This window comes from Oncorhynchus nerka, linkage group LG5 (genome assembly GCF_034236695.1).
Source record: "Oncorhynchus nerka isolate Pitt River linkage group LG5, Oner_Uvic_2.0, whole genome shotgun sequence".
NCBI lineage: Eukaryota > Metazoa > Chordata > Actinopteri > Salmoniformes > Salmonidae > Oncorhynchus > Oncorhynchus nerka.
Genome location: NC_088400.1, coordinates 62,416,426 through 62,436,470, shown reverse-complemented (window position 1 = coordinate 62,436,470; position 20,045 = coordinate 62,416,426). Strand labels below are relative to the sequence as shown.

The following is a 20,045-nucleotide window of genomic DNA, read 5'->3' as shown; positions in this document are numbered from 1 at the left end:
TCGTATTGCGTCAGATGAAAATATTGACGAATACGCTGATTCGGTGTGCGAGTTCATTAGAACCTGCGTCGAAGATGTCGTTCCCATAGCAACGATAAAAACATTCCCAAACCAGAAACCGTGGATTGATGGCAGCATTCGCATGAAACTGAAAGCGCGAACCACTGCTTTTAATCAGGGCAAGGTGTCTGGTAACATGTCCGAATATAAACAATGCAGCTATTCCCTCCGCAAGGCTATTAAACAAGCTAAGCGTCAGTACAGGGACAAAGTGGAATCTCAATTCAATGGCTCAGACACAAGAGGCATGTGGCAGGGTCTACAGTCAATCACGGACTACAAGAAGAAACCCAGCCCAGTCACGGACCAGGATGTCTTGCTCCCAGGCAGACTAAATAACTTTTTTGCCCGCTTTGAGGACAATACAGTGCCACTGACACGGCCTGCAACGAAAACATGCGGTCTCTCCTTCACTGCAGCCGAGGTGAGTAAGACATTTAAACGTGTTAACCCTCGCAAGGCTGCAGGCCCAGACGGCATCCCCAGCCGCGCCCTCAGAGCATGCGCAGACCAGCTGGCCGGTGTGTTTACGGACATATTCAATCAATCCCTATACCAGTCTGCTGTTCCCACATGCTTCAAGAGGGCCACCATTGTTCCTGTTCCCAAGAAAGCTAAGGTAACTGAGCTAAACGACTACCGCCCCGTAGCACTCACTTCCGTCATCATGAAGTGCTTTGAGAGACTAGTCAAGGACCATATCACCTCCACCCTACCTGACACCCTAGACCCACTCCAATTTGCTTACCGCCCAAATAGGTCCACAGACGATGCAATCTCAACCACACTGCACACTGCCCTAACCCACCTGGACAAGAGGAATACCTATGTGAGAATGCTGTTCATCGACTACAGCTCGGCATTCAACACCATAGTACCCTCCAAGCTCGTCATCAAGCTCGAGACCCTGGGTCTCGACCCGCCCTGTGCAACTGGGTACTGGACTTCCTGACGGGCCGCCCCCAGGTGGTGAGGGTAGGCAACAACATCTCCTCCCCGCTGATCCTCAACACGGGGCCCCACAAGGGTGCGTTCTGAGCCCTCTCCTGTACTCCCTGTTCACCCACGACTGCGTGGCCACGCACGCCTCCAACTCAATCATCAAGTTTGCGGACGACACAACAGTGGTAGGCTTGATTACCAACAACGACGAGACGGCCTACAGGGAGGAGGTGAGGGCCCTCGGAGTGTGGTGTCAGGAAAATAACCTCACACTCAACGTCAACAAAACTAAGGAGATGATTGTGGACTTCAGGAAACAGCAGAGGGAACACCCCCTATCCACATCGATGGAACAGTAGTGGAGAGGGTAGCAAGTTTTAAGTTCCTCGGCATACACATCACAGACAAACTGAATTGGTCCACTCACACTGACAGCGTCGTGAAGAAGGCGCAGCAGCGCCTCTTCAACCTCAGGAGGCTGAAGAAATTCGGCTTGTCACCAAAAGCACTCACGAACTTCTACAGATGCACAATCGAGAGCATCCTGGCGGGCTGTATCACCGCCTGGTACGGCAACTGCTCCGCCCTCAACCGTAAGGCTCTCCAGAGGGTAGTGAGGTCTGCACAACGCATCACCGGGGGCAAACTACCTGCCCTCCAGGACACCTACACCACCCGATGTTACAGGAAGGCCATAAAGATCATCAAGGACATCAACCACCCGAACCACTGCCTGTTCACCCCGCTATCATCCAGAAGGCGAGGTCAGTACAGGTGCATCAAAGCTGGGACTGAGAGACTGAAAAACAGCTTCTATCTCAAGGCTATCAGACTGTTAAACAGCCACCATTGAGTGGCTGCTGCCAACACACTGTCATTGACACTGACCCAACTCCAGCCACTTTAATAATGGGAATTGATGGGAAATGATGTAAATATATCACTAGCCACTTTAAACAATGCTACCTTATATAATGTTACTTACCCTACATTATTCATCTCATATGCATACGTATATACTGTACTCTACATCATCGACTGCATCCTTATGTAATACATGTATCACTAGCCACTTTAACTATGCCACTTTGTTTACTTTGTCTACATACTCATCTCATATGTATATACTGTACTCGATACCATCTACTGTATGCTGCTCTGTACCATCACTCACTCATATATCCTTATGTACATATTCTTTATCCCCTTACACTGTGTATAAGACAGTAGTTTTAGAATTGTTAGTTAGATTACTTGTTGGTTATCACTGCATTGTCGGAACTAGAAGCACAAGCATTTCGCTACACTCGCATTAACATCTGCTAACCATGTGTATGTGACAAATAAAATTTGATTTGATTTGATTTGATTTGATTTGAGGAAATAGGGGGGGCTTGCAAGCCGGAGAACACCATCCCAACCGTGAAGCACAGGGAAGGCAGCATCATGTTGTGGGGGTTCTTTGCTGCAGGTGGGACTGGTGCACTTCACAAAATAGATGGCATCATGAGGATGGAAAATAATGTGGATATATTGAAGCAACATCTCAAGACATCAGTCAGGAAGTTAAAGCTTGGTCGCAAATGGGTCTTCCAAATGGACAATGACCCCAAGCATACTTCCAAAGTTGTGAAAAAATGGCTTAAGGACAACCAAGTCAAGGTATTGGAGTGGCCATCACAAAGCCCTGACCTCAATTCTATAGAACATTTGTGGGCAGAACTGAAAAAGCATGTGCGGGCAAGGAGGCCTACAAACGTGCTCTGTCAGGAGATATGGGCCAAAATTCACCCAATTTATTGGGGGAAGCTTGTGGAAGGCTATCCGAAACGTTTGACACAAGTTAAAACATTTAAAGGCAATGCTACCAAATACTAATTGAGTGTATGTCAACTTCCGACCCACTGGGAATGTGATGAAAGAAATAAAAGCTGAAATAAATAATTATCTCTACAATTTTCTGACATTTCACATTCTTAAAATGAAGCGGTAATCCTAACTGACCTAAAACAAGGATTTTTTTCCGAGGATTAAATGCCAGGAATTGTGAAAACGGAGTTTAAATTTACTTGGCTAAAGTATATGTAAGCTTCCAACTTCAACAGTATATGTAAATGTCTGGGATTTTGCATAGACACTCCTCTGCCTACAAGTAGCCATTCCGGCTCTACCACTAAGCTATCTATAAATTAACAGGGCTCTAAGGGATATCCTCATGCACTCGCAATGGCAATATTGGTGCATCACACCTTCATTTCACTTCGGCTCACTTGACGAATTGAAGAGGTCGGGCTGCGCATGAGAACGAGCGATTTACTAGGCTATTAGATTAAATATAACAGAAAAAAATCTAAACAAGCAAGCTATCAAATCAACGAAGAACCGTCCGTAACCTATCATTGTTGTTTAGAAGAGAAAATTCCATCTCCTGACTCCAACGTATTACACGGTAAGTAGACCAAAGTGCGCAGGCTTTATAAGTGCGTACTAGGCTTTTCTTTTTTTTTTACTACTAAAGTCAATTCCCACTGTCAAGGTTCCGCAATAGGAGCTACGATGCTAATATCTGTGCATACACAGGCTACTCTTGAGAATTGTGTTTTGTAGGCTACAGTAGGTGTCACCGATTAGCCTGAAACTCCATGTAATGCATTCACAATCTAACGGTAATGCTGTACAGTGTATAAGCATCAACTCGCTTGTCAAGTCTAACCAGCGGAGGGTTTCTCCTTTTCAGCCATCGATTTCCTTTGTGTTTCCTGTAGCCTATTGTCACTGGATCGATTGGGTTCGAGTCGCCAGCGTAAAATGAAAGCAATCTTGCTTGTGCCATTAGTTTTTCCCCGTTAACGTTTAGTAATGACCTGTCAAACACACTCCAGTAATGGCTGAAATAGACTCAAAGCAATACAATGAGGTTTTTTTGCATCTCAGGCGATTTTGGGGGTAGCCCGAACCCGCATTCGAACCCTGACCCCGCGACTATCAAGCCAATACCATTAAACTGCTATGCCAAGAGATCCGAACCTCTTGACAAGCTGGCTAGATATTGGTTAAGGTTGCTATATTACTTCCTTCTTAGTACCCCTTGGGGGGGATCCAATGCTCTATAGGAAGTTCCTCCCCACTGGGCAAAAACTGGTTGAATCAACATTTTTTCCCCACTAATTTCAACAAAAATAAATGTTATGATGTTGAATCAATGTGGAAAACTGGATTGCATTGCAATACCTAAATTCAATGTCATGTGAAATGTTCTGGTGATTTCATGTTCGTTGACAACTCAACCAAATGTTAATCAAAAATAGACATTGAACTGATGATGTATGTACCCAGTTGGTCACATCTACATGCCTCTGCGAGGGCGTCATTCCCACATCTGTCACCAACTTCACCTCGGACACAGCGACTGTCAAACAACCACTTTAACCGTTAGGCCAAGAGATCAGAACCTCTTGATGAGACCTATGTAGGCTATAGATGGGTGTAATCTAGAGCCAGGTGGGAAAAGTGATTATGCGGGGAATTTGACAATTTTGACAGTGTTCGGTCAAAAACTTGAATACCTGAATTCCAACAAATGCCCGATCTCCACTCATTATTTGTTTGTGCCAGTAGGCTACAAAGTTTTATATCTTCATCCATTGTCTGTTACATTTTTCAGAATTGTATTTTTAACAATTTAGGCAGCCATTTCTAATATACAGTAAGTAGGGCCAAAAACTCTCACATCAACACCATTATCCCAGAAGCCCTAGACCCACTCGAATTTGCATACCGCACCAACAGTTCCACAGATGATGCAATCTCTATTGCACTCCACACTGCTCTTTCCCACCTGGACAAAAGGAACACCTATGTGAGAATGCTATTCATTGACTACAGCTCAGCGTTCAACACCATAGTGCCCTCAAAGCTCATCAATAAGCCAAGGACCCTGGGACTAAACACCTCCCTCTGAAACTGGATCCTGGACTTCCTGATGGGCCGCCCCCAGGTGGTAAGGGTAGGTAACACATCCGCCACGCTGATCCTCAAAATGGGGGCCCCTCGCGTGCGTGCTCAGTCCCTTCCAGTACTCCCTTTTCCCTCATGACTGCACGGCCAGGCACGACTCCAACACCATCATTAAGTTAGCCAATGACACAACAGTGGTAGGCCTGATCACCGACAATGATGAGACGACCTATAGGAAGGAGGTCAAAGACCTGACCATGTGGTGCAAGGACAACAACCTCTCCCTCAATGTGATCAAGACAAAGGAGATGATTGTGGACTGCAGGGAAAGGAGGACCGAGCACGCCCCATTCTCATTGACGGGGCTGTAGTGGAGCAGGTTGAGAGCTTCAAGTTCCTTGGCCTCCACATCACCAACAAACTAAGATGGTCCAAGCACACCAAGACAGTTGTGAAGAGGGCATGACAAAACCTATTCCCCCTTAGACTGAAACGATTTGGCATGAGTCCTTAGAGCCTCAAAAGGTTTTACAGCTGCACCTTCGAGAGCATCCTGACGGGTTGCATCCCTGCCTGGTATGGCAACTGCTCGGCCTCTGACTGCAAGGCACTACAGAGGGTAGTGCGTATGGCCCAGTACATCACCGGGGCCAAGCTTCCTGCCATCCAGGACCTCTATACCAGGAGGTGTCAGAGGAAGGCCCCCCACCCCCACTCTGCTGCTACTCTCTGATTATCTACGCGTAGACACTTTAATAACTCTACCTACATGTACATAATCACCTCGACACTGGTGCCTCTGCACATTGACTCTGTATCGGTACCCCCTGTATATAGCCACGCTATTGTTATTTACTGTGTTGTCTAATTATTTGTTATGCTAATCTCTTACTTTTTTAAAGGTATTTTCTTAACACTGCATTGTTGGTTAAGGGCTTGTAAGTAAGCTTTTCACTGTAAGGTTTACCTACACCTGTTCAATTCGGCGCATGAGACAAATACATTTAGATTTGAAGCCCCAATGCAATTCTGAAGTCTATTGGGCCTACATCCACAGCGTGATTTCACCTGATTTTGCTGTATATTCTAAAATTAATTCATTATTGTCTTTTTTTAAAATTGTGACGACATTCCAACCATTTTCACCATTATCCAGTCCAATTGTGGCATGATTCCACTATTTATCGGTTTGCATCAGTTTCAATGCAGGACTTTTATTTTGCAGGAGAACCTTTGATTCGACTATTGTTGCTAACTCTACAGTCGTGGCTCGTGGCGTATCACTATCGGAAGTGCGGAGTTCCGACTGAGACGTTTCATTTGAACTACCCTCCAAATCGTAATTCAAGTGAGAATTTCGGAGGAAATGTTGTTACTCCAGTTGTGACGTTTCACCACTGACGTTTCATCGTTACAATCAAAAGATGACAAATACGCTTTTGACAATTAGCCTCTAAACTTATTAATGTAGATAGTTTGACCATATTGGCAATGTTAAGCGAGCTAGCTAACTTTTTTATTTGTATCGTTAGCTACCTTATCAATTTATTAAGTCTATACTTATTTTTAATTTGTAAAAAAAAAAAAAAAAAAGTACTCCATTTGTGGAAATTAAGTTATTCAAATAAATAAATGAAGCCAAAGAACCCCTAGGCTAACTATATCTCCCCTAACTCTCCTGTTGCACTCTCTATCACTCTTTCTTTTTGTCTCTCTGCCTCCGTCACTCTCTCAAGCCTGCAGTCATGACTGAGAACATTCGTATCAACAATCCCAATGTGAAGTACACAGATACACACATCGAGGCTCAATACTGCTACCATACTTCTGCTGTACGCAGGGATGGAGACACACTCACAGTAAGTCTCTCTCACACACACACACACACACACACACACACACACACACACACACACACACACACACACCAGCATCACCTATCTAATTTCTAACTGTGTAACTCGCTCGACTCCACCCCTCCAGGTGACCCCCTCTGTTAGTGAGCTTGAGTTCCGTACTGAGCGACGTGTCCCCAGGCTGGGGGTGATGCTAGTTGGCTGGGGAGGAAACAATGGGACAACCGTCACCGCTGCTGTCCTGGCCAACAGACTGGGACTCACCTGGAGAACCAAAACTGGAGAACAGGTAAGGTGGTGTGTGTGTCTTGTTGATCCTACTTTGTAACAGTTTTTTGGCCTATTTTCCAAAGACATGTCTCTCCCCTGATGCAGAGCCTCATTATACCCCTAATACAGTGATGGCTTCACACACACTGATATGATGGGTTTCGTGGAGTGTTAAGGGATTAATATTGAATGACACACTAATGTTTACAACACAGGCAGTCCTTTACCTTCTATATTTTTTTACATTTTATTTTACCTTTTATTTAACCTCTCTAGGGTATTTGGGACGCTAGCGTCCCACCTGGCCAACATCCAGTGAGATAGCAGAGCGCCAAATTCAAAAACAGAAATACTCATTATAAAAATTCAGAAAATATAAAACTATTTTACATAGGTTTAAAGATTAACTTCTTGTGAATCCAACCACTGTGTCAGATTTCAAAATGCTTTACGTCGAAAGCATACCTTACAATTATTTGAGAACATAGCCCAGTAGGCAAATCATTACAAACAGTAACCAGCCAAGTAGAAGAGTTACACAAGTCAGAAATATTGATAAAATGAATCACTTACCTTTGATCTTCATACGGTTGCACTCAGAAGACATTCATTTATTCAATAAATGTTCCTTTTGTTCGATAGTCTCTCTTTATATCTAAAAGCGTCCGTTTTGTTCGTGTTCTTCTATAATCCACGGGCTCAAACATAATCACAACAGGCAGACAAAAAAATCCAAATTGTATCTGAAAAGTTAATAGAAACATGTCAAACAATGTTTATATTCAATCCTCAGGTTGTTTTTAGCCTAAATAATCGATAATATTTCAACCGGACAATAACATCGTCAATATAAAAGGTAAACAAAGGCACTCTCTCGGTCGCCGCATGAAAAAGCTCTGTGACACGGCAGGGTCCACTCATTCAGACTGCTCTTACTCCCTCATTTTTTTAGAATACAAGCCTGAAACAATTTCTAAAGACTGACATCTAATGGAAGATATAGGAACTGCAATTTGAGTCCTAAGTCAATGGATACTGTAATGACATTGAATAGAAAACTACAACAAACAAAAAAATCCTACTTCTTGAATGGATTTTTATCAGGTTTTCGCCAGCCAAATCAGTTCTGTTATACTCACAGACATTATTTTAACAGTTTTGGAAACTTTAGAGTGTTTTCTGTCCAAATCTACTAATTATATACATATGCTATCTTCTGGGCCTGAGTAGAAGGCAGTATAATTTGGGCACACTTTTCATCCAAAATTCCAAATGCTGCCCCCTACCCTAGAGAAGTTAACTAGGCAAGTCGATTAAGAACAAAATCTTATTTTCAATGACGGCCTAGGAACAGTGGGTTAACTAACTTGTTCGGGGGCAGAATGACAGAGTTCTACCATGTCAGCTCGGGGATTCAATCTTTCAACCTTTCGGTTACAAGTCCAATGCTCTAACCACTAGGCTAAATGGTAAATTAAGGTTGTGTCATTAGATTTTGGGGGGGTTGGCTGAAATTCTGGTGGGGAAAAAAGGAGTCCCTGTAGAAAAAGTTTGAATACCACTGATTTAATGTGTTATTATTCAATACTTGTTATTTATTTTTGTACTGTCTCTGTTTTATTACCCTCTCCCCCTTTTCTAACCCCCCTCCCCCTTCCCAGAAAGCCAACTACTACGGTTCCCTCTTTCAGTCTTCAACTGTGTGTTTAGGGCCGGGGCCAGATGGAAAAGAAGTTAACATTCCGTTCCGTGACCTCCTACCCATGGTGCACCCTAATGATATCGTCTTTGATGGTAAAGGAGTGGTGTGTGTGTGTGTGTCTATGAGTCTGTGTGTGTCTGTATGTAATCAGAGAAGGAATGCTGACCCTAGGTCAATACTTCAGGGGCCACTGTGGTGAAGGTAAAAGGCTCCATGTGGAATGTCTGTCTGCCAGGCTGGTTATTTAACCTCCTGTTTAACTCTATCAGTTTTATCTAGCACCATTTTCAGCACTGCCCTCGAGGCAGAAGTACAATACACAACTCTGGTTCTCTAGTCTAACTGGTCCTCTATGTTCTTTTGGGCCTGTCTGACAGGTTTTCTTTTAAGATACATTAGGCTTGTAAAACGTTAGCTAATTAATTAAATAAAGAGTGTGTGTGTGTGTCAGGCTGGGACATCTCATCCATGGACCTGGGCAGTGCGATGGAGAGAGCCGAGGTCCTTGATTGGTCCCTCCAGGAGAAGCTCCGCCCACACATGAGCTGCCTCCGACCCCGAGCCTCCATCTATATCCCAGAATTCATAGCTGCCAACCAGGCGGGCCGAGCAGACAATATTCTGAAAGGAACCATGGCTGAACAGGTACGCCCAATCCCAAGTAGTATGTGTGTGTGTGTGTGTGTGTGTGTGTGTGTGTGTGCCTCATACACCCTGTCCCCTAACCCCTTATTTCTTACCCCATAGACCCTCTGTGTGTCTGAATAGTGATTCTTCTCTCTCTCCCTCCCTGCAGGTGGAGCAGATCAGAGCAGACATTCAGGACTTCCGGCATTCAAGCGGCGTGGAGAAGGTCATCGTTTTGTGGACGGCCAACACCGAACGTTTCTGTGACCTCACAGCCGGGGTCAACGACACGGCCAAGAATCTTCTGGCTGCCATACAGGTAGAGATCTGACAGATCTATTCTCTCTCTCTTTTACACTCTCTCTCTTTTTTTTACACTCTCTCTCTGTCTCTATCAGTCAGGTGGGGAGGTGTCTCCCTCTACTTTGTTTGCCGTAGCCAGTATCCTGGAGGGCTGTGCCTACATTAACGGTTCTCCCCAGAACACGTTTGTCCCTGGGGCGATAGAGCTGGCTGTGGAGAGAAATGTGTTCATAGCAGGAGATGACTTCAAGTCTGGTCAGACAAAGATCAAGTCAGTCCTGGTCGACTTCCTCATCAGTGCTGGGATCAAGGTGAGAGGTCGACCCAGTCCATTAATTCACTTTAATCGTACTTCTGTTAAATGAACCGTCCCCGTTCCACTTGTATAATGACGAAGTACATAATTATACAATTACTAAGTTATTCTAAAATTACTATACAACATGTTAAAACACTGTTATTACAACGATATTACCCAGGTGTAAGGGCAATTTCATGTGTGTAAACACTAGGTTAATACCAGACTGTACAATAACGTGTTGCCGTCTCTTGCCATGACAGCCCACCTCCATTGTCAGCTACAATCACCTTGGCAACAATGATGGTATGAACCTCTCAGCACCGCAGCAGTTCCGCTCCAAGGAGATCTCCAAGAGCAATGTGGTGGATGACATGGTCAACTCAAACCCTATACTGTACCGCAAAGGGGAGAAACCTGACCACTGTGTAAGTTTGCGTTTTTGTGTGTGTGTGTAACACAGAGACACCTAATCTGAGTTAAGAGTTGAATGTGTGTGTTTTTTCATACCTGGTAGATATAGCACTGCATTTTATTTTACTAAGGCGCAGAAAGTATCTGTAGTTTTTCTTGAGAAATACTTGACTCCGTTGTCTTGCTGTGTGTGTGTGTGTGTGTGTGTAGGTGGTGATTAAGTATGTGCCGTATGTGGGGGACAGTAAGAGGGCGATGGATGAATACACCTCTGAGATCATGATGGGAGGAACCAACACTATTGCAATGCACAACACCTGTGAGGTGAGTCTCTCACACACACACACACACACCTACACCTCGACCTGATTTTTCTAACAAAGGTGTCTCTCTCCAGGACTCTCTGCTAGCCAGTCCTATCATCCTGGACCTGGTCCTCCTCACAGAGTTGTGTCAGCGTGTAGGTGTTCGGCCCCAAGGATCAGAGACCTTCCAGTCCTTCCACAGTGTCCTGGCTATCCTCTCCTTCATGTGTAAAGCTCCCCTCGTCCCCCCTGGGGCCCCGCTGGTCAATGCCTACTTCAGACAGAGAGCCTGCATTGAGAACATCATGAGGTCAGAACACCTACCACCCTGTCTTGTTAGGGATTTGTCACCAATCGTAATGTTTGTTACTGAACTTCCTGTCTCTCTTGTCCAATAATAATGTTGTGCTGGTCTCTGTGGTTATATGCATTCAGTTTTGCAACTGACTAGGTATCCCTTTTCCCTTTCAGAGCGTGCCTTGGTCTCCCTCCTCAGAACCACATGCACTTGGAGCACAAGCTGCAGAGGGGCTTCCTGCCTCGCCACGACAACCGTATCTACGACAATGTGGCTACCAAGATGGTCCTAAGCACCGGTTACCACGCCTCCCAACAGAATGGTGTCTGCGCACATGTGGTGAAAGAGGCAACGATTGGATAATGGCTGCACATTAGGTCTCTGTCATCACGGGGAAGATTCTAGAAGTGTCCACAGCCATAGAGAAACAATTACATCCATAGTTTAGTTTATTAGGATCCCCATTAGCTGTTGGACATGCAGCAGCCACTCTTCCACGGGTTACACACTATTACATATTCAGATACTTATACAGTGCAGTTAAATTAGATCCATAGAAAGTGAGCCAAACTCTTTATACAGCATACTGTATGATGATCATGTTTTATTTGGCCTGGTTGTGTAAGATGCATACAGTAGCAAAAATGGGCTCAAACCATTGTAACTTTTGAATGACCAGTTTAATATTCTGTGGTTTTAGACTTGTATTGCTCATATACATACAAACTTAACCAAACTCTGTTCTTGTATTTGTTCCAATGACTTGTAAAATGCAATGTTACCCTACCACCCCGACCCTGCTTGGAGTAAACTAACGGACAACAATACTTCTACTGCTATTTACAGCTATTTTCGCTCACATCTACGATACCTGTATTTAAACAATTATACATATATTCCTGATATCCCCTTCAAGTGCTGGATTTTCACCCACAGCGGCCAATCCACCATTCATTCTGAAAATCCAACCCTCCAATGTCCACAGATTAACCCATCTTTCCCAGTATAATGCCATTTTTATATTTCCTTTTGCAATACATCCCTCCATTTTACGATGTCTTTTGAGTCCTTGTAACATTTCTACCGATATTGCCAAAAAAATAAATACTTTACCCAAGAGTATAATCATATTTTCCATTGACTGATCTGAAAAAACATCTCCTGACAATACAGTTTCCATGTCCCTGATATTATGACATAACAACCATACCTGGACCTGACTCCAAAAGTGAGCCACCAATAGACAGAACCAGAAAATATATTCTAGTGATTCTGCTTCCTCGTGGCAAAGTCTGCACAAGGCTGACTGTTCAATGTCCGATATATATATTGAGCATTATTTTTGTAGCAAGTATTTTATGTAATAGCTTAAATTGAAACAAAACGATTGTGTCAATTGTTGTTTGTCAGTTCATAGACCCGACGCCAATGTATTGGGACATCAAAAACCTCTTCCCAAATGACTAGGATTTTTTATACAGTACTGCTGTCAAACCTTTTGACAACAGTTTTTCCCCTCTATCAGTACACCATATTATTTGCAGTAAAATTAGATCTGCCTTTTCTGGAGGATGAAATTGTAATACTTTAAAACAGGGATCCATTGTGATTCCAATGAAAATTGAAGGTTTTAATATGCAAAAAGGCAAAGAAACCAATCAAACAGGATGGGCCTCTCTTAGTAGCTTGCTAGAAAACCAATTTGGATGTAGATACAATGGGGGAGTTTAAGAGTTTTAATGCTGTAATATTTAGTCGTTTTAACCCTACAAACTCAAATGGGTTATATAAATATGCTCGTTTAACTTTATCTGGTTTGCCATTCTAAATAATGTGAATTTCTCCCCCCCCCCATGATTTGAAAAAGGATTGTCCTGGAGATGGTAGAGTCATGGAATAAATATGTAAAATGCAGTATCAGTAGAGAATGAATCAGGGAAATCTTCCCTTAAATGGGTGGGTGTTTTCCCTTTCCACTGTGTCAAGATTCCAGATATTTTGCTTTTGATTCGAAGTTAGTTGCAAGATCGCTCAACTTTTCCAGGATATGTTACATCAAGCACATGAAACTTCACCATCCGCCCATTTAAAACCTGGACACCACATTTCAATTTAAAGTTTATCTTTTAGAGACACAATCCGTAATATACAGTTGAAGACGGAAGTTTACATACACTTAATGTTAGAGTCATTAAAACTAGTTTTTCAACCACTCCATAAATTTCTTGTTAACTATAGTTTGTTTTGGCAAGTCGTTTAGGACTCGGTTAGGATCTACTTTGTGCATGACACAACATTTTTCCAACAATTGGTTACAGACAGATTATTTAAACTATAATTCACTGTATCCCAATTCCAGTTGGTCAGAAGTTTACATACAAAGTTTGCTGTGCCTTTAAACAGCTTGGAAAATTTCATTAAATGATGTCATGGCATTATAAGCTTCTGATAGGCTACTTGACATCATTTGAGTCAATTAGAGGTGTACCTGTGGATGTATTTCAAGGCCTACCTTCAAACTCAGCCTCTTTGCTTGACATCATGGGAAAATGAAAAGAAATCAGCCAAGACCTCAGACAAAACAATTGTAGACCTCCACAAGTCTGGTTCATCCTTGAGAGCAATTTCCAAATGCCTGAAGGTACCACGTTCATCTGTACAAACAATAGTACGCAAGTATAAACACCATGGGACCACGCAGCCGTCATATCTCTCAGGATGGAGGCGCGTTCTGTCTCCTATAGATGAACGTACTTTGGTGCGAAAAGTGCAAATCAATCCCAGAGCAAAGGACCTTGTGAAGATGCTGGAGGAATCAGGAACAAAAGTATCTATATCCACAGTAAAACGAGTCCTATATCGATATAACCTGAAAGGCCGCTCTGCAAGGAAGAAGCCACTTTTCCAGTGGCCACTGTTCCAAAACCTCCATAAAAAAGCCAGACTACGGTTTGCAACTGCACATGAGGAAAAATATCGTACTTTTTGGAGAAATGTCCTCTGATCTGATGAAACAAAAATAGAACTGTTTGGCCATAATGACCATCGTTGTGTTTGGAGGAAAAATGGGGAGGCTTGCAAGCCGAAGAACACCATCCCAACCGTGAAGCACGGGGGTGGCAGCATCATGTTGTGGGGGTGCTTTGCTGCAGGAGGGACTGGTGCACTTCATAAAATAGATGGCATCATGAAGCAAGAAAATTATGTGGATATATTGAAGCAACATATCAAGACATCAGTCAGGAAGTTAAAGCTTGGTAGCAAATGGGACTTCCAAGTTGTGGCAAAATGGCTTTTAAGGACAACAAAGTCAAGGTATTGGAGTGGCCATCACAAAGCCATCACAAAGCCCTGACAATCCTATAGAACAATTTGTGGGCAGAACTGGAAAAAGCATGTGTGACCAAGGGGGCCTACAAACCTGACTCAGTTACACCAGCTCTGTCAGGAGGAATGGGCCAAAATTCACCCAATTTATTGTGGGAAGCTTGTGGAAGTCTACCCAAAACGTTTGGCCCAAGTTAAACCATTTAAAGGCAATGCTACCAAGTACTAATTGAGTGTATGTAAACTTCTGACCCACTGGGAATGTGATGAAAGAAATAAAAGCTGAAATAAATCATTCTCTCTACTATTATTCTGACATTTCACATTCTTAAAATAAATTGGTGATCCTAACTGACCTAAAACAGGGAATTGTTACTCGGATTAAATGTCAGGAATTGTGAAAAACTGAGTTTAAATGTATTTGGCTAAGATGTATGTGAACTTCCAATTTCAACTGTAGTTGGGTTTAAGACCAGAGAAACTGGAGAAATTATCCAGGTCCTCAATGAGCCCCTTCAAGGTTGAAGATTGAGGACCCAAGAGAACTTGAGTCAATAGCATACATTGTTATTTTTGTCTTTAATCCCTTGACTTTTAGGCCCTCACTTGTTTATGGTTCATTGAACAAACACTTTACAATGAATATATGTGAAGTTTTTGGGATTTTTACAAATTATCTTTGAAAGACAGGGTCCTGAAAAAGGGACGTTTCTTTTTTTGCTGGGTTTATTTACTCAAAAAATATATGGGTGATTGGAAATGATATGGAAAATTACATTGATAGAAGCCACAATCTATCTGCAATATTAAAGTTACGGTTGCTATGACATCACTCACAAACACATCTTCCCGTCTTAAGTCAGGTTCATCATACACAAACACACACACACACACTTCTCCTCTCCTAGATCCGCTCTCCACCGCAGCCAGGCATTCCCACAATCCCCCAAGGGTTCGACCTATGACCCGAGAGAGGTGTATTCTGGGTAATGTTGTTTTCATAACTCCTACCACCCTGGCTCTACAAACACACAGGACCACGGAACATATGCACCACATTACACACACACACACACACACACACACACACACACACAGATCCGCTTCATCTGAAGCAGTCAGAACTAGTCTAGGTAGATAAATACTTCTCAATACCACACACAGACACCCCATGACTCCCTCTCCTAACAATGTGTTGATCAGTGTGGTCAGTTTATAGTAAAAGGTGGATAATGGTTATCAAGGAGACCTTGACTAATAAGAAAAACAATGCTGTTTTCCCGTCATTTTACTGATTAGTTTATTTTCAGTTAAACCGATACCAATTACAAATTAACTTCATGTTCGTACAACATCCTAATCTTTATGTCGTTTAATGTTAACAATTCAATGGCCATAATAAAATACACTGCTCAAAAAAAATAAAGGGAACACTTAAACAACACAATGTAACTCCAAGTCAATCACACTTCTGTGAAATCAAACTGTCCACTTAGGAAGCAACACTGATTGACAATAAATGTCACATGCTGTTGTGCAAATGGAATAGACAACAGGTGGAAATTATAGGCAATTAGCAAGACACTCCCAACAAAGGAGTGGTTCTGCAGGTGGAGACCACAGACCACTTCTCAGTTCCTATGCTTCCTGGCTGATGTTTTGGTCACTTTTGCATGCTGGTGGTGCTTTCACTCTAGTGGTAGCATGAGACGGAGTCTACAACCCACACAAGTGGCTCAGGTAGTGCAGCTCATCCAGGATGGCACATCAATGCGAGCTGTGGCAAGAAGGTTTGCTGTGTCTGTCAGCGTAGTGTCCAGAGCATGGAGGCGCTACCAGGAGACAGGCCAGTACATCAGGAGACGTGGAGGAGGCCGTAGGAGGGCAACAACCCAGCAGCAGGACCGCTACCTCCACCTTTGTGCAAGGAGGAGCACTGCCAGAGCCCTGAAAAATTACCTCCAGCAGGCCACAAATGTGCATGTGTCTGCTCAAACGGTCAGAAACAGACTCCATGAGGGTAGTATGAGGACCCGACGTCCACAGGTGGGGGTTGTGCTTACAGCCCAACACCGTGCAGGATGTTTGGCATTTGCCAGAGAACACCAAGATTGGCAAATTCGCCACTGGCGCCCTGTGCTCTTCACAGATGAAAGCAGGTTCACACTGAGCACGTGACAGACGTGACAGAGTCTGGAGACGCCGTGGAGAACGTTCTGCTGCCTGAAACATCCTCCAGCATGACCGGTTTGGCGGTGGGTCAGTCATGGTGTGGGGTGGCATTTCTTTGGGGGGCTGCACAGCCCTCCATGTGCTCGCCAGAGGTAGCCTGACTGCCATTAGGTACTGAGATGAGATCCTCAGACCCCTTGTGAGACCATATGCTGGTGCGGTTGGCCCTGGGTTCCTCCTAATGCAAGACAATGCTAGACCTCATGTGGCTGGAGTGTGTCAGCAGTTCCTGCAAGAGGAAGGCATTGATGCTATGGACTGGCCCGCCCGTTCCCCAGACCTGAATCCAATTGAGCACATCTGGGACATCATGTCTCGCTCCATCCACCAACGCCACATTGCACCACAGACTGTCCAGGAGTTGGCGGATGCTTTTGTCCAGGTCTGGGAGGAGATCCCTCAGGAGACCATCCGCCACCTCATCAGGAGCATGCCCAGGCGTTGTAGGGAGGTCATACAGGCACGTGGAGGCCACACACACTACTGAGCCTCAATTTTGACTTGTTTTAAGGACATTACATCAAAGTTGGATCAGCCTGTAGTGTGGTTTTCCACTTTAATTTTGAGTGTGACTCCTAATCCAGACCTCCATGGGTTGATAAATTTGATTTCCATTGATCATTTTTGTGTGATTTTGTTGTCTGCACATTCAACTATGTAAAGAAAAAAGTATTTAATAAGAATATTTCATTCAGATCTAGGATGTGTTATTTTAGTGTTCCCTTTATTTTTTTGAGCAGTGTAGATAAGCCTCTTAGCAATTCAACGTTGTCAGATGTAACCGTTATTTATTATTTCAGAAATTCATAAGTTTGCTAAATCTATATTGGAATGTCTTCAGACGAGGGGTTTTCCTCATCTGAAAGGAATCAATTGCCAACCAGTTCATCATGTGTAATTATGCCTTCACCAAAAACTGTGTTGAAAATAGTTTTTTGGGGAGAAGGATATTACAAAACGTATTCTCAAGTGAGGTTGAAGAAACATGACAAAATAACATTTATTTAAAATATTTTACGTCATTCAAAATCTCTGTTGGTGAGAAGAATTTCTCCATGTTTATAAAAATGAATTGTAGGTTATTTTTGGTAGCAGTTCTATATTGAAGGTTTCGAGAAAGGTTGGTGAATTTTTTGCCATTCTCCATCCAATTTGCTGTTTTTTTAGATAAATGATACCGATATTTCCTGAATAAGTTCCTCAAACTCCTTTTGTTTTGCGTCTGGATCATTCAGTGCTTCTGTATTACTTTTATTTACACCATTGATGGATATTTGGGATGAAAATGTAATTGAATGGCCTCTAAGGGCACACGTAAAGGCATCCCATATGATACCCGCCTACACTGAACCTGTATTGTGCAAGAAAAAGTACGTTATTCCTTTGTTTTTTGTTAAGAAAGTAGTCAGTCAATAAACCCTGGTTAAATTGCCAATATCCCCGTCCTCGTGGAAAGTCTGCCATAGTTACACGGAAGGATATAAAATGATGGTTGGATCGCATTCGATCCTCAATCCGTACTTGTTTTACTTTTGGCACCATATGCAAGGATACCATAAAAAAAATCTATCAGACTAAATTGATTAAGCCTCCTCCAAGTATATTTTATGGGATCTGGGTTTTTAAGCTTCCAAATATCCGTAAATTCTTAACGTGTCTATAATATTCGGAATCTCTTTGAGAGCCAGAGGGGGATAGTTGATAAGTAATGTGATTGCCTTTACGGTGTATTGATGTACTTAAAAATATATTGGAAACCCCTACCATTAGAGTTATTTGTTTCTAAGGAGACAAATTTGATTATTATAAATATTTTCAAAGAAGCTGGATTGTCATTATTCGGTCCATGTAAATCTATGAGCCAAAACTCTTCATTATCCAGTAGCATATTCAAGGCAATCTATCTTCATTTGAGGATCTGATTTAACGGATTGTACCCGAAGGTCCAAATAGTTTTTGAATCGGATAATAACATTGTAGAAAAGGCCCATGGAGTTGGTGGAATACTCCTTTAATTCATTGCCATTTACTCAGCTGGGCCAGGGGCGCTTTAATTAGGTCAGGTGGAAATGTCCGACAGATCTCAACTCCATAAAAGGAGGAAATTGCCATCGCCTGATCTCGCTGCTTTCTCTTCCTTAACTCCATCTCATTCAGAAGTTCTGTGCGTCCATGAATCCACGTAAGTCCACCGACTCTGTTACCTTTCATGTTACCTTTCTGAATTATCTGTGGCGATCGGGAGAGTGGGCCATTCAGTTATTGTTTATAGTTATCACCGCGGAGCGCGGCTTGGAGCGCAGCTTCAAACATATTATGTAATGTGAATTGTCAATGACCACATTCCCCGTTTGTATTCTTTCATGATTTATGATAAATAGTTGTGAGCCTAAATGACTCGCGGATGATTACTATTGACTTCTTAATGAACTGGACTGTTGAATTCCCTAATTTATGTTAATAATGACTGATATGATTTGATATTTGATTGTATACATGTTATTTGTTTCCTTTGTGATGCAGCACAGACTACCCAGTAAATATACCACTTTATGGTTAAAGGAATTCCTGCCTCAGTCTCATACATTCCTCTGTCACCTGACACGTGACCACCTGTTCACCTTCACTGTCAGTCATCCTACCTGTCCAGCTACCCACACAGATTCCACTAATCTTTCAAACATCCTTAGAATTTCTTATTAACCCATGACTGAAATAGATTTTACCATCTCATTCTTTTTCCCAGGCCACACACACATCAAAAGATTTGGAATTAATTTCCTGAAGACAATAAATATGGTAATCCTTCTCCTTTAGCCATATAAAAACGACTCTTCTTTTGGATTGATGGAAAGCTGTCTTTTAAAAAGCATATTGAGGAGTTAGTTAAGAAGCTGAGCATAAAATGGTCTTCTTCTCTATAAAAATGGGCTTCTTCTATAGAAATAGGTCCTTCCTATCGCTAAAAAAGTAGAAAGCAGATTACTCAGTCGTTGTTCCTATTGGTCGTAAACCATGGCGGTACCATATATATGAAAGCAGCTGCCACTTCATGTAATCAGTTAGATGCAGTTTATCATAGCACACTACGCTTTATTACGGACGACAATTTTAGTATTCGCCACTGCATTATTTACCAGAAGGTTCGTTGGCCCTCATGTAGGTTGCTACATTGCTATGTTTTCATTTATAAAAGCCCTTTTACACAAAGGCCTACTGTACCTAACATCATTACTAAACTTTAGACATACTAGTTGCTACACCCAGTCTCAGGGATGGCTAAATCCGGATATTAATTTGGTCTCAACCGAGTTAACTAAAAGCAGATTTATCTTTCTTGCACCTTATTTGTGGAACAATCTTCAACATGTTCTTAAATTGTATGTTCTGTTGCTTCTAGGGCAATTGAGAAAACTGACTGAGCACCATATTACTGATGAATGTGTTTTATTTT

General features: G+C 42.7%; 1 protein-coding gene across 2 annotated transcripts; it reads left to right on the top strand.

Annotated features, from left to right (window-relative positions):
- Nucleotides 1-3,159: 3,159 nt before the first annotated feature.
- Nucleotides 3,160-12,157, top strand: LOC115129807 (inositol-3-phosphate synthase 1-A-like). 2 transcript variants are annotated; one of them, XM_029660537.2, is made up of 12 exons: nucleotides 3,160-3,451; nucleotides 6,185-6,307; nucleotides 6,696-6,818; nucleotides 6,943-7,104; nucleotides 8,747-8,879; nucleotides 9,239-9,432; nucleotides 9,584-9,733; nucleotides 9,813-10,028; nucleotides 10,279-10,443; nucleotides 10,640-10,753; nucleotides 10,827-11,044; nucleotides 11,206-12,157. In XM_029660537.2, exons 3-12 carry the CDS (start codon nucleotides 6,705-6,707, stop codon nucleotides 11,393-11,395), a joined length of 1,656 nt encoding a protein of 551 aa, XP_029516397.1. In that variant the 5' UTR covers nucleotides 3,160-3,451; nucleotides 6,185-6,307; nucleotides 6,696-6,704; the 3' UTR covers nucleotides 11,396-12,157. The 2 variants fall into 2 exon arrangements, with proteins under 2 accessions (XP_029516397.1, XP_029516396.1); XM_029660536.2 differs by lacking the exon at nucleotides 6,185-6,307.
- The last annotated feature ends 7,888 nt before the right edge of the window (nucleotides 12,158-20,045 follow it).